Source organism: Pantherophis guttatus, chromosome 2, assembly GCF_059756535.1.
Source record: "Pantherophis guttatus breed Tessera chromosome 2, ASM5975653v1, whole genome shotgun sequence".
In the NCBI taxonomy this organism is placed as follows: domain Eukaryota; kingdom Metazoa; phylum Chordata; class Lepidosauria; order Squamata; family Colubridae; genus Pantherophis; species Pantherophis guttatus.
In genome coordinates, this window is record NC_142064.1 from 73,400,659 (window position 1) to 73,415,000 (window position 14,342).

General features: G+C 35.2%; 1 protein-coding gene across 42 annotated transcripts in view; it reads right to left on the reverse strand.

Annotated features, from left to right (window-relative positions):
* The window catches only part of PTPRD (protein tyrosine phosphatase receptor type D), a 1,336,531-nt gene that overhangs the window by 103,291 nt on the left and 1,218,898 nt on the right, over positions 1 to 14,342 (reverse strand). For all 42 annotated transcript variants that reach the window (XM_087886215.1, XM_087886206.1, XM_034410407.3 and 39 more), the window contains 2 exons: positions 10,997 to 11,090; positions 1,843 to 2,052 (listed from right to left, as the gene is read on the reverse strand). In XM_087886215.1, the coding sequence (XP_087742341.1) occupies positions 1,843 to 2,052; positions 10,997 to 11,090 (304 nt within the window). The remainder of the gene's footprint in view (positions 1 to 1,842; positions 2,053 to 10,996; positions 11,091 to 14,342) is intronic.

Genomic DNA, 14,342 nt, shown 5'->3' on the forward strand with positions numbered 1-14,342 from the left:
ATAAATTGCACAAAAGTACAATTAGTTATTTAAATCAATTCAGGAATTCTACTTTTTCTTACAATATTTTTTTTTCTCCAATTTTTATTTATAAATATAAACTAAACAGAACAATGAAACGTACAAAACATAAAAACATATAAACATCCATTTCAATACATGTCCAGTTTGTCACAACTATAATATACATTTCTCTTTGTATTTTGACTCTTCCTTATTTGGTCATTCCCTTTTATCTATCTAATATTGATCTTTGTTAACCTATGTTTGTTCTTTGTTTCCATCATATTATATTTGGTCATTTTATTTACTTCCTATTGCTTCATCTCTTTCCTATCTTTCAACCAACTATACAACTTTTCCCATACTAAGTAAAAGTCATGTTCTTCCCTATTTTGTAATTCCTTTGTGAGTCTATCTAATTCCGCACATTCCATAATTTTATTGATTACTTTATCTGGTGTTGGTATATCACTACACGTCCAGTGTTGCGCATATAGTATTCATGCTGCTGTTATCATATGTATAATTAAATAGGTTGTTTCTTTTTCATAGTATCCATTCACTATGCCTAATAAGAAGCTTTCTGGTCTTAGTTCTATCTTTTGGTGTGTTATTTCCTCTATTTGTATTTTGATCCTTTGCCAATATTGTTTCGCCATTGGGCAGGTCCACCACATATGGTAATAGGTGCCTTTGTGGTGGTTGCATTTCCAACATTCTTACAATATTTTCTAATTCTGTTACATTTCACTGTTGGTCTGTGGCAAAATACTGTAAATAAAGAAGTCCGCTTTGCATTCCTTGATTAGTTCCTGTTTTCCCAAAAATGTTTCATAAAGAACAACATTGTCCGGACAATATGTTTTGAGACAAGAAAGAGGAAAGATTAGGTGTAAAATTCATGCCTCGGTAATTATCAGATATTTCAAGAAGCAAAGCAGAAAATATAGTATAATGATTAAAATGAGACCAACTGTTTACTCTGAGAAATGGAAATACTTAAGATTTAAACCTATCATTATTTTCTATGCCAGTTTTTAATATATGTCTTATTCAGTCATTACTGAATGTATTGACAGGGGAAGGTTACTGCAAAATCCCCATTTCCTCCTGATCAGCTGGGACTTGGGAGGCAGAGAATAGATGGGGGCGGGGCCAGTCAGAATTTTTACTACCAATTCTCTGAATTACTCAAAATTTCCACTACCGGTTCTCCAGAACTGGTCAGAACCTGCTGAAACCCACCTCTGAATGACATACCATATAACTAGGATAAATAAACATATCATAGCTTGATGATGCCATATCAATATGAGAAGGTAAATAGAGGCAGAAGTAGAGAGTAGAGTTGTGCACACTTGCTGCTTCATTGTGTGTTGACCTAAGTGATAAAACCTTAGCTCCAATTCTTATGGCTTTTTGGAAAGGCCTGAAAATGTGGTTTTTTTTTTTCTTTTTTCAATAGGCCTAGGATCCCAAAAAAAGAAAATTTGTACATTGGTTGCACTATGTATGGTATCTTAATTAACTCCAATCTTGGTTTTACCAGCATCATATTTAATTGTTTTAAGTGTTTATATTTGATTTTAATGGTGGGTTTAAGATTCCCCTTGTATAAGATGGGTGACCACCTAAATTAGGAAAAATAAATAAATAAATAAATCCAGATTCTTTAATATGCAGATAGAAAATAGCCTTATAACATCTAAAACATGTAAACATTTTTTTAGCATGTAAGAACATGGCCAAAGCGTGAGCTGTGCGGAGATAAGATACAGTCTTTTAATTCTACATTGGTGCGGTGGGGTGGGGGGGAAACCAAACCTGTAGCCAACTTACTGATTCTGAGTGTTCCATCACAGCTAAAATAAAGACAACATATTCTTGGCCGTTTTGGAGCTGCTTGTTCTCAAAGCCACCATACTGTTTCTTATCCCCCAGGGTGAACTCAGTAGGAAGAACTTCAAAGTGTGCTGCAATATATGGCTTTAAATCTGCTTCTCTCCCCAAACGAATGCTTCTGCGCTTTCGTACCATCTCTTTCAGTAGCTTTAGGGTACAAAAGAAAAAAAAAAAGAGAAGCAAAAAATGGAAAGATAACTGTAAATAAAATTAAACTAACACCATAGGATGGTAAAAAAATATTAATATAGTTTTAAGAACTACGAGTTTTGTAAACCATAATCTGTTTTAGGAACTATGGGTTTTATAAATCATAATCTGATTTATAATTCTGTTGTAAACCTTTTCTTTCAAAGTATGCACGTTTACCTAGGACTATGCCTCACTGCATTCAATAGGATATTTTTTAAGTAAACATAAACATAGAAATCCTAACGAATATCATGCCTTCTTAAAGAGCCACACCAGATAAGAATCAAAACAGGTTTTAATACTGAACATTATGATCCCTTCTAGTAACAAACTATTAAGCAGTTTTTCAGAAAAGCTGCATGATTGATATTTGATGAATATGTGATTTAATTCTCTTAAATAAGAGACCACACAGCATTATATTGTATTCCTTTCATCAATATTAATAGTTCTTAGTAACAGAACTGGGGCAAAATATTAATAAAACATTATTCTGCCCATTCTAGCATTAATTCATTGTGAATTTTCTGAGCAGTAGTAAACCATAGTTAAAACAGCGCTGGCATAACAACCCCAAATTTATCACAGGGGAGAAATGAAGATTGACAAACAGCAGTGGTAGAGCATTGCTTCTGGAAGCAGATGTTGCTCTGTTTATTTAATAAAGTCTCTTTCACTTTAATAAAGTCTCTTTTAACAGCAGGGAATAAGCTAAAATATTAGTACGCCCGAGAATATAGAAAAAGGATGGGATTGTTGCAGAACCAAAATATCTCAATCTGTAGTTTTGACAAATAATCATTACAGGTAGTTCTCGACTTAAAACAGTTCATTTATTGACCATTCAAAGTTACAACAGCACTGAAAAATGTGACTTATGATCGTTTTTTCATAGTTATGATCTTTGCAGAATTCCCATGATCATGTGCTCAAAATTCAGATGCTTGGCAACTGATTCATATTTTGACGGTCGCAGTGTCCCAGGGTCATGTGATCACCTTTTGCGATCTACTGACAAGCAAAGTCAATAGGGAAGCCAGATTCATTTAACAACCAGGTTACTAACTTATCAACTGCAGTGATTCACTTAACAATTGAGACAAGAAAGGTTGTAAAATGGGGCAAATGTCTCACTTAACAACAGAAATGTTGGGCTCAATTGTGGTTGTAAGTCGAGGACTACCTGTACAACATTCTTATAGCTTTCCGAGTTCAGAAAGTGAAACTTGGCTCCGAACACAGATTGCTGACTAAAAACTACATATTGTTTTCAAGCAGTTAATGTTCTTTAACAACAAACAGACAAATATAATACATAAATATAATACATTTTTGTTTTTTTAGGATATTAACTGCTTAAAATAAAAAGTAAATATAATCAAAATAGCCTCTTAGACTGCCAACGGCTTGCTTCAACACAGAGCACAACATTTTAAGTCACTAATTGACAGGATAGTCTTTTGAGACCCACCAATAAGCTATATTCCTTCCTTCAGTTAAGGGCTGCCATATTTCTAGCTAAAGCGATTTAGTTGAGAGCTTCCTATCTAGGTCAAAATGGGATCAATTGCCAAGTCTTACTTAATTTCATTGAATATTTTTTTTCCCAATACATTGTATTATTTTACCTTATTTTATATGATCAATAATATAAATGCAAACAAAACCAAAATGTTTGGATCTTCAGACACAAAATAAGCAGCAGAAACAACAAAACTGATTAAACTGCAAGGCTTCAGAAATGAAAGAACAGGGGCCTTTTGAGGTCTAGGAATACAAACAGAGCAACAGTCTGGGATACTTTAAAGCATTTCCATCAGATGTTACTGATCCAGTCTCTTTATAAATACATTATTCCTAAAGCTCTCCTAAAGTAGTCCTGCCACTTCTGATTTTTCCATTTCAGTCTTACATTACAATTCTAAAGGCAACTTCTGGAAAGCAAAGACCGCTGATTTTAGCAGGCTTCCAATAAGCAGGATAATTTGCTGTTTTGCTTCAAATGAAACTTAGGCCTAATGATGTGGCTTGCCGTGTGGCATTTGCAGATTTCATGTGAACAGCCTGAATGTACAATGCCAAGATTAGCCAGATTAATAATATATTTAAAAATTAAGACTGAATGGTCAAATAGGAGTTCAACAACTGGCTGTTTTACTACTAAGTATAATGTTGTTTTATGCCAATATTTACCAATTCGTCGGTTAAGACGTTGTGAGCGTTGTAACCAGTGGTGAGTTTCAAAATTTTTTACTACCGGTTCTGTGGGTGTCACATAGCTTGGTGGGCGTGACTTAGTGGGCGTAGCAGGGGAAGGATGCTGCAAAATTTCCATTCCCACCCCACTCCAGGGGAAGGATACTGTAAAATCTCCATTTCCTCTCGATCAGCTGGGACTTGGGAGGCAGAGAATAGATGGGGGCGGGGCCAGTCAGAATTTTTACTACCGGTTCTCCAAACTACTCAAAATTTCCGCTACCGGTTCTCCAGAACTGGTCAGAACCTGCTGAAACCCACCTCTGGTTGTAATCTTCACAAGGTTACATTGGGAAACTTGCAGAAGTCTGCTTTTGATATAGAAGACTGAGATTCTAGATTAAAGGCAAAATTTTTGTAAGACCTTGGGAAACCATGTATAAACATACCTTAAACCAATGGCTTGAAAATGGCTTTTTCACTACAGATAGTCCACACTGAACAACCGGTTGCTTAGCAACCATTTAAAATTATGACAGACACACCAAAATCTACTTATCCGGTTCCAGAGTTTTGACGGGTGGTCGTATGACCGCATTTTGAGTGCTTAGCAACCAGCAGTACTTTATGGCCAGTTGCAGCGTTCTGCAGTCAAGTAACCACGATTTATGGTGGGTTTTTTTGTCAGTTTTCAGCCACAGTTTTAAGAAAAGGCTCAGTTTCAGAGACTAAAGCAGTTGATAAATGTTGATAAACATCAATATCATAATCTCTTCCTCTAGCACAGAGGCAATTCAAATTTCTCCTGGTTTCCTATTTTATCTGCTATTTTAATTTCACTGTCTTACTACAATACATAAATTTGAAAATTTGTCCATAAATGCACAAAATTTCAAATACATTTTCATAAACACAGAAACTTTCCTAAAACTGTGCTGGTGCTGGCTTCTCGGGAGGTGACATGAGGCTGGCTCCAGGCGATTATAAATGCTTCATTGGGTGAGGGTGACTTTCCCGCCGTCTTGAAAAAGGCAGTGGTGAGGCCTCTTCTCAAGAAGCCTTCCCTGGACCCGGCAATGTTAGCATATTATCGTCTGGTCTCCAACCTTCGCTTTGTGGCGAAGGTTGTTGAGACTGTGGTTGTGCGACAGCTTCCCCAGCACCTGGATGAAACGGTTTATCTGGATCCGTTCCAGTCGGGCTTCAGGCCTGGGTACAGCACGGAAAAGGCATTGGTTGCATTGGTTGATGATCTCTGGAGGGCTCGGAACAGGGGTTGCTCCTCTGTCCTGGTCGTGTTAGATCTCTCAGCGGCTTTTGATACCATCGACCATGGTATCATGCTGCACCGGTTGGAAGAGTTGGAGATGGGGGGCACTGTGTTGCGGTGGAGGGCTCGCAACTTGGGTGTCCTCCTGGATTCACGGCTGTCTTTAGAAGAGCACTTGACGGCTGTGACAGGGAGGACTTTTCATCAGGTTCACCTGATTCACCAGTTGCGTCCCTTTCTAGATCGGGACTCCACTCATGGCCTCGTCACTTCCCGCCTGGACTACTGCAATGCTCTCTACATGGGGCTCCCCTTGAGGAGCACTCGGAGGCTCCAACTGGTGCAGAGTGCGGCCGTGCGGGTGGTTATGGGAGCAATGTGGCGTTCCCATGTAACACCTCTCCTGCACGAGCTGCACTGGCTCCCGGTGGTCTTCCAGGTGCGCTTCAAGGTTTTGGTTACCACCTTTAGAGCGCTCCATGGCTTAGGACCTGGATATTTACGGGACTGCCTGATGCCACCAGTAGCCTCTCACTGGCCAGTACGCTCTCATAGAGAGGGGCTCCTCCAGGTGCTGTCGGCCAAACAGTGTTGACTGGCGGCCCCCAGGGGGAGAGCCTTCTCTGTGGGGGCACCTGCTATCAGGAATGAGCTCCCCCCGGAGATACGGAGGTTCCCGGATCTACGCACCTTCCACCGCGCCCTCAAGATATTTTTATTTCAACAGGCCGGCCTGGCCTAACTTTTCCCTTTTAAACTTTTTAAATTGTAAATTTTAAATTTGTCTTAAATATTGTCTTAAATATTGTTTTAATTTGTCCCGGGCCAAATTATCTAATGTGGTTTTATACTGTCTTTTAAATTTTGTAATTTATGTGTTTTATTTTTTGGCTGTTCACCGCCCTAAGTCCTTCATTTATTTTTATTTTGATAAAATAAATAAATGAATGAATGAATGAATAAATAAATAAATAAATAAAACAATCACTCTTTGATTAGCAATGTACACCAAATGGTCACAAGCCTTGGATTAAAGGGTATCTGTACAATTTAATGCAAATATAAATAATTATCTCAACTGGTTGAAAGACTTCATGGGATTGTTTTTATTTATAGAAACCTGGCCCTTGTGGATTCAGGGAGGTAGAAATTATCTCTTACGTCCTTATATGGTGCCCTTCCTATGTTGCCCCAAGACATACTCTGATAATCTCAATCATTTCCAAATATGAAGGCCATATAAATAAATTTTATGTTTATTATTTTTTAAGCAACGCTAATCCCATTCTCTCATATCAGGTGTTCAAACATTCACTATGTAAAACTTTAATTAGATATGTTGCTGTATTATTTTCCCCCTTCCCCAATAACAAATTGCTGTGATAAACTATTTCCCTTTCTACTGTATTTTTTTATTGTACTGATGGTCATAGACTATAATAAAGATATTTCATAAGCAAAATAAAAAAGCAATATATGTTTTCTTAATAGATGTGGTATTTTTCAGTTATAAGAATTATAAAATTCTGAGTTTGAATATAGTTTGGAGGGGTATATCCACACAAAAATTGAGAGAGAGTGAATTTTACCTTTATTCTTATGTTTTTATTCAGAATTTTTATTCAGAAAGGTTCTTTTTAATGAGGATAAATGTTTTCTGTTTGGAACCTGTTACTGGGATAATTAATTTTGAATTGAATAACTTCTGAACTGCTGAAAGGTTTATTTTTGGTAATTACTGCTACTATTTAAATGAAAATACTACTGAGTGTTGGCAAAAAATTACTGAAAATATACTTAAACATTTTCTATTTTTTACCCCCACCCCCCGCAAATATTACCTTTGCTTTCAATTTTCTAGTCATTATTTTTTCTTTTAATTGTTATAAGAAAAAGAATGACTATAAAATTGGAAATAAAAAAGAAATAGAAAACATTAACTATATTTTCAATAATACTTTGCCCATCTGGACCGGACTAGCTGCTGCTGGCATTGTGTTTTATTGTCGTCTCTTTCCCAAAGCCACAAATTAGGTATGAAAAAAGAGTAACATCTGCCAGTGCATATGGGATCAGAGCAGTGCAGAGCTCCATGCAGAAAATAGGTTTTCAATGACTTCAGCGTTGAGTTTGAATTGATCACCACTGGACACCTGGAATTCCAGCGTTGATTATAGCATTCTTGTTGGTAGAAGAATGCCATTCCCAAAGTATCATCCTACCAGCTGCTCTCTTTCTTACAATAGATTCCTCTTAAAGATTGTTTTCTCAGTCGTCCCATAAAATTTTCCATTCCATTGTTAATTATTACTGGAAAAATATGGGGAAAATCCTATCTTTTCTAAGCGTTTTTGAATTAGTTGAGATTGTAAGTTATTATCTTATTGTATGTTACCACTTTATTCTACTGCACCAAAAGGAGTTGGAAGTCAATCTTTTTCTTTTCCCCTTTATTCTACACTTTTTCCTCTTCCTCTTTTCCTTCCCTGTTTTCCCATTATTTTCATTTTTCTTTATTTCTCTGTATTTTATATTTTGATGAATTAAAAAAATACTATAACATTTCTGAATTGTCAAAGTATTATACTAATTAACCCATCACAATATAAAGAAATGATTTTGTTCTGAATAGCAGTAGCACAAATACAAATAATTTAATTAAACAGAAATTCAAGCCCCTTGAAGTACCATATTGTAATCTGTTATGACTTCCATCTTGGTCAATGGAATTTTGCAATGGAATTTGTTTCCCCAAATATTTCATTATACACATGTGAAATCTATATACAGGACTAGAAACTGATGACTCGCTTAACTCCACTCCCCTGCTCGCTCCTCTCCTACATAATTATATCTTTTGACTCCAGACTGGCCAAGTGAGGCCATTCAAGTTCTGTCACAAAATGGCTGGGGATGTTAAATCTTGGATGGGGTAACATTTTCCCATTCAAGAGTACAATTTGAGGTTCTTCCTGGCTCCACAGCTCTTGCTAAATAATGAGCAGGTGACAGCTATAGACAAGAAGACCATTATATAGCTTAATCTAGCGCGAAAGTTGTGCCTTTTCCGAGATTGAGAAGTCCTTCAGAGAGCCCTAGTCACCTCATAGCACAATTATGACAACATATACTACAAGGGATTGAAAGAGTCTTCAAAAGCTTCAAGTAGTCCATAATGCAATGGTGTGGTTAATGATGTATATGTCTCAGTAGGCACATGTGATACTCTGATTTTGTGACCTCTACTGGTTAACAGTTTGGTTCCAAGTGTGATTCAAGCTGCTAGTTATGATTTACAAATCCTGTCATGATTTATAGCCCTACACAGTATCAGGCCTGATGACTTGAGGGACTTTAGGCTCTTCTTAGCTAGTCAATAGGGCAGGATTGGTACACCCTAAGTTTGTTTGATTATGCGGTGCCATAGAAACATGCTTTTGCTGTCGCAGTGCCTGCCTTCTAGAATTAGGTTTCCCCTGAAATCTTGGTAAAATGGCATTCTGGATGGCCTTAAAGACCTGCTCTACTCGCAAGCTGCATCTGGAGCCCTTTGCTGGGTATGGTATACATTTTAATTGTTTTTTAATTATTGTTAATTATTTTATGTTGTGAAGTACTTAGAGTCAATTTGAAGTTAGGTAGCAACTAATGTAATGAATGAATAAATTTAAATGTATAAAATTATGCATCATGATTTTTAACTTTAAAAAACCCTCATCCCTCTACAGCAGGTGTGTCAAACTTGCGGCATCACGTGACGTATTGGGACTTTTTTCCCTTTCGCTAAACCGAGCGTGGGCATGGCCAGCGTGTGACGCATCAGGCCTGTGGGCTGTGAGTTTGACAGCCCTGCTCTACAGTATCATATCATATAACCTTTGAAATCAAGATAGGTTAATTTTATTGATTAGGTATACAAAACACTTCAACCTATGAGTAAAATCAGTAAACAATTAAGAAACAATTTGAGAAAACCTAAAGAGAAACCAACAACAACAAAGATAATATTGTTCGAATCTGTTGTACAGAAGACACTAGCTGTTGCATAATGGAAAAGAAAATCACATTCGAAAGACGACAATTGTATCTAAGACTTAACAAATTTATTTTTTCAAGTACCTAAAAATACTAGTTTAAGTCCAGCCAGTTGTCTTAATAATGTAAAGTTATGAATTTCTGCCAAACGGATAATAACACTGTTTCTGATCAGCCTTGTACACAATTCAACCAATTGCTGCATAGATGTCCTTATTTGAATACTTTGGATACTGGATACCAAGTATAAAAAAAGGTAGTTAAAAGCTCATAAACCTTTACTTCCAGACATTCCAAAACTGATACTGCAAAGCTTAATAGAAAAAAATATTTGCATTCTCTATTCTAACAACACAAATATCATTATGAAAGTTATCCAATTGCCTTTGCATGTAAATGTATCCAATTAACAAATTTTACCATAAGAAAAAACACCAGAACATCCATCCCAGGGAATATATCAAAAATATATGGAAATATAAGGTCATATTTCTATTCTTGAAAGTGTGAAAATGTAATCAGCATTAAATGATTCCACACTTTCTTTGAAAATAAGTGATTTCAAGAATCAATTTTTGTAGCCATGTCCAGTGAATATATAGGTGAATATTATACCAACCTTACGTAAGTATCTCCTCTAGACAGGACTGGTATTTTTAAATTCTTCCTCTCTTTCTAAAGTAAGATGTATTTAGAAGAAAAAATAAACAAAATCTAATGATCTCAAAATATCAAAATATTGGAAGATTCTAATGTCACTGACTAATTATTTCAGAATAAGGATAATAGAAATTCACTAACTACATCATCTGGCTCAACAACTTGGCTCTCATTCTGAGAATATGAAGGTGGGTTGTTGTTTTTTTGTTTGTTTTTTTTTGTTTAGGTTCAATCTGGAGTGCAAGGAACAAGAGTTTAAAAATAATAGATACACTTTCTAATTAGAGTATTTCAGCATAGCTGAGACAGGTAAAGAGACTATGAGGGAGGTCAAATGTTAAACTGCAGAGCAAATTGCAATTTAGCATTTGATTCAGCTTTAGCAAATACCCTATTAATGAACCAGACCTTTATTGGAGTTCATATCAGTGGTGATTATACTTTTGCTGACAAGTCATTTTGTTTTCTACATTATGCCTTACAATCAGCAAGGAATAAAATATTAATGACATCAAAGATCAGACAGTTTATGTGCCTCATTGCAACTTAATGTATTTTAATTTACGTAATTAGCTTTTTGTGTTTGCTCCCAGAAACTAACTCCAATATAAATGACAAAGTATTAAAAAAAAGTCAACTTGCTGACATGAATACATTAATTGGACACAACCATTAAGACTGCTTCAATCAGAAAAGGTTTCTCTGGGTAAAAAAAGAGCTAAAATAAACAAAGGGTACCTCATCTAATTCCATTTCATCTGGGCTCTCGCGTGGTTTCATGAATTTTCCATCTGATTTCTTTATCAAAGGTACAATTACTATATAGTAACCTCTGCAAATGAAACAAAATGTAACAGTGAGGTTTATATAAAGGGAATTCATTGGAAAGCTTCTATACAGAAAAACTACAGTAGAACCAACTGGTTATAATTACACACTACTATATGAAATTAATATTAAACACAAATATATATGTACTGCTAATTGAACTCTTTTATTAGACTTCAATATTGTGTTTATCAGTTTGTAACAACAACAGAAACACTATAAATATAATGATAAACTTTGGCGTAGTGGAAAGCAATAATTTCACTCATTTCTGAATGCTTACGTTTTGAAGGATTTAGTGCTTGCAAAATTTAAAATTCAGGTGAAGCTAATTGGGTGGCTTTTCCTCAGATGAGACATGACATTTGGAAGAAATCAAGCATTTTAGCAAGAATTTTGGTAAGTTATTTGCAATCTCCCTTTTTATCAGTATATCACTTTATCTCAGAGGTTCTTGGGATAGTGGTTAAAGTAGACTAGGAACAGGGAAATCCAGGTTGTAGTCCTTCTTTGCGGAAGGATGAGTCATGTGAGATCAGTCAGTCTTTCTCAGCCTTAGATTGGAAGTTGCAAAGTATCTATTTACCAACCTGCACTAGAGTGACACAGTATAATTTGATGCATAATGAATGGACCTTCAATGAACAAGTTTACATCCTGCAGTGGGTTGTTTTGAAATCATGAGTTTAAGTCGATCATGTTTAAATATTTTATATTTAATGGTATGCTCAAATAAGCAAAATACATGTTATTTAGTTTTTGTTTTTTTAAAAACTGAACCGGTTGTGATCTATTTTGGATTTACACTAAGGAAAAAAAGGCTTTTACTATCATCCAGGGTTGTTGGTTTTTTAAGGAGTAATATTATACTTATTTATTATTAAATTTGTTTTCTGCCCATCTTATCACAAGGCAACTCTGGGATATGGGTATAAAATGTATTAATTATACATGTCATATAAATTCAAAAAGTTGGCAAAAAAAGTATTGTGGAATGCAAAGAAAACAGTCCAATTCAATAACATCCCAAGTCCCTAACCCTCAAAACTGCCCATTCTCGTGCATAATCCTGTAAAACCAGAATTATATCATAACGTACAGTAGTCCCAGAGATATTCTCAGAATGCCTACACTGATTGTTGCTATTTGGGTGGTGGCTACTACAGGAGCTCCGTTTACAGAATCTTCTTGGACCCTTTCGCAAGATAGGGTCCAAGATATTTCGCAAATATCTAGTATTTTGGGAAAGTCAAATAGAGAAAATGACAATGCTTACCCCACTTATCCTCCTCCTTTCTTACCCCACTTATCCTCCTCCTTGCAAAAGTAGCTCCGCCAATGGCACAATTTCACAACAATTTAAATCATTATCTCTCTCAATATGAAATAAAAAAGTGTAGGCACTATATTTTAATAATGGTTTATCAGTCTCTAATAGTGAAGCATTTTTGTCAATGAAAGGGGCAATATCAAGTATATGCAATATAAATGAAATACACTTTTAAATTATAGGGGAAAAGCTAAGAGAATCTGAATAGGTTCAGGCCATGCTGCAGAAAAAGCAGAAAAAGCTTGAAGGGAGAAATCATTCTTGTATGCACTGATACACACTTTAATAGCTTTTTCCTTCTAAAAAGAATTCTATATCCATTATCGTTTTCTTTTTCTTTTTTTAACTCCATATCAGCAGTTAAAGAAGGCATATGAAAAGTTATTTTTCTTGGCAATTACTCTCTACAATCTGTTTTCAAACACAGCTGTAATCACTTAATGGAAACAAATCATTTGTGAAATCAATACATATATGTAGCCAGGTTAGATTACAAAATGTTAAAATGTTATCACTTTTCACTGAAGAAGTCATTTAGATCATTTGGACCTTCTCCTTAAGAATTCCACATGGAAGAGACACAAATTTAACTAAAGATTTAAATTCTCATACAAAACCATGATAGCCTTTTAAAAGAAAAATACAGGCATTTTATCCACATTGTATTTATTGCCTTTATTCTAAACTCAGCTTTAAGGAAAATGGCTCGTAAATATGGATCTAGGAATTGGCCTTCTAACTTGACTAATAAGTCTTGCTAAGCACTGATAAGATTGCACCAAACCAATTTAAATTAAAGAACAAAATTGAATCTTAAAAATTAAAAAAATAATGAAAATATAGCAACACACTGCTGCTCTGTTTTTACCTAAAAATATCAATAAATTAATAAATCTGACACTTACTATATCTACATTACTCTATACAAAAACTACTTTTAATAGATGCAATTGACAATGGCATTATTTAAGTGTCTACAGGTAATCATCCTTGTTCCTTCATAAAAAATAATTAAAAAATCAAGGACTTTTTTATATTCAAACTTAGAAAGCAGTGATTCAAAATCTAGCATTGTTTGTAGTTTCAGTGATGGCCTTGGACAAATTGTGAGCTCTCATCTTAAGTTCTCTACCTACAAATATGCCTCAGTACGTCCTGGTGGTTTTGCTGCAAGCATAAACAAATGTATAGATTATATTTGTATAGAAATTGTTAATTTTCCTGCATGAAATAATATTTCTGGTAAAATTACTAGTAGCATTCATTCTCATATTCATCATCTTAATATATTATTAATCAAAATATTAGAGAAATTAAAGCAAGGGAGAAAATAAACTTATTACCATTTTAGAACAAACCAGCAAACTGTATTAAGAACTGCTGTGTTAAAAACCACACACACACACACATCTTTTAAAACTCTGAAGCTGTTAACTGCTATTGAAAATGATTTTCATGCTGAACTAACTATTCACTTGTGAACTGTATTGTGTTACGCCCAACACTTTGAATAAGTTATTTTCAAATAGGCAAGAAATGTTGTTATATTATAAAACCCAGGTATCTAATTCTGTCAATAAGTATTTGTTGATTCATAATGCAACAAAACATGATCTATCTCTCTCTCCCCCGCCCACTCTCTTATTCCTACAGGTAGTCCTTAACTTACAACCATTCATTTCATGACCATTTTAAAGTTACAATAGCTCTGAAAAAAGTGACTTATGATCAGTCTTCACACTTATGACAACTGCAATATCCTGACGGTCCAACACTGATATTTGAATGTTTGGTAACTGATATGTGTTTACAAGGATGGCAGCATCCTGGGTGATGTGATCACCATCTTCAGTTCTGACTGTTACTGACAAGCAATGTCAATGAGGGATGCTGGATTCGCTTAACAATCATGTGATTCACTTAACA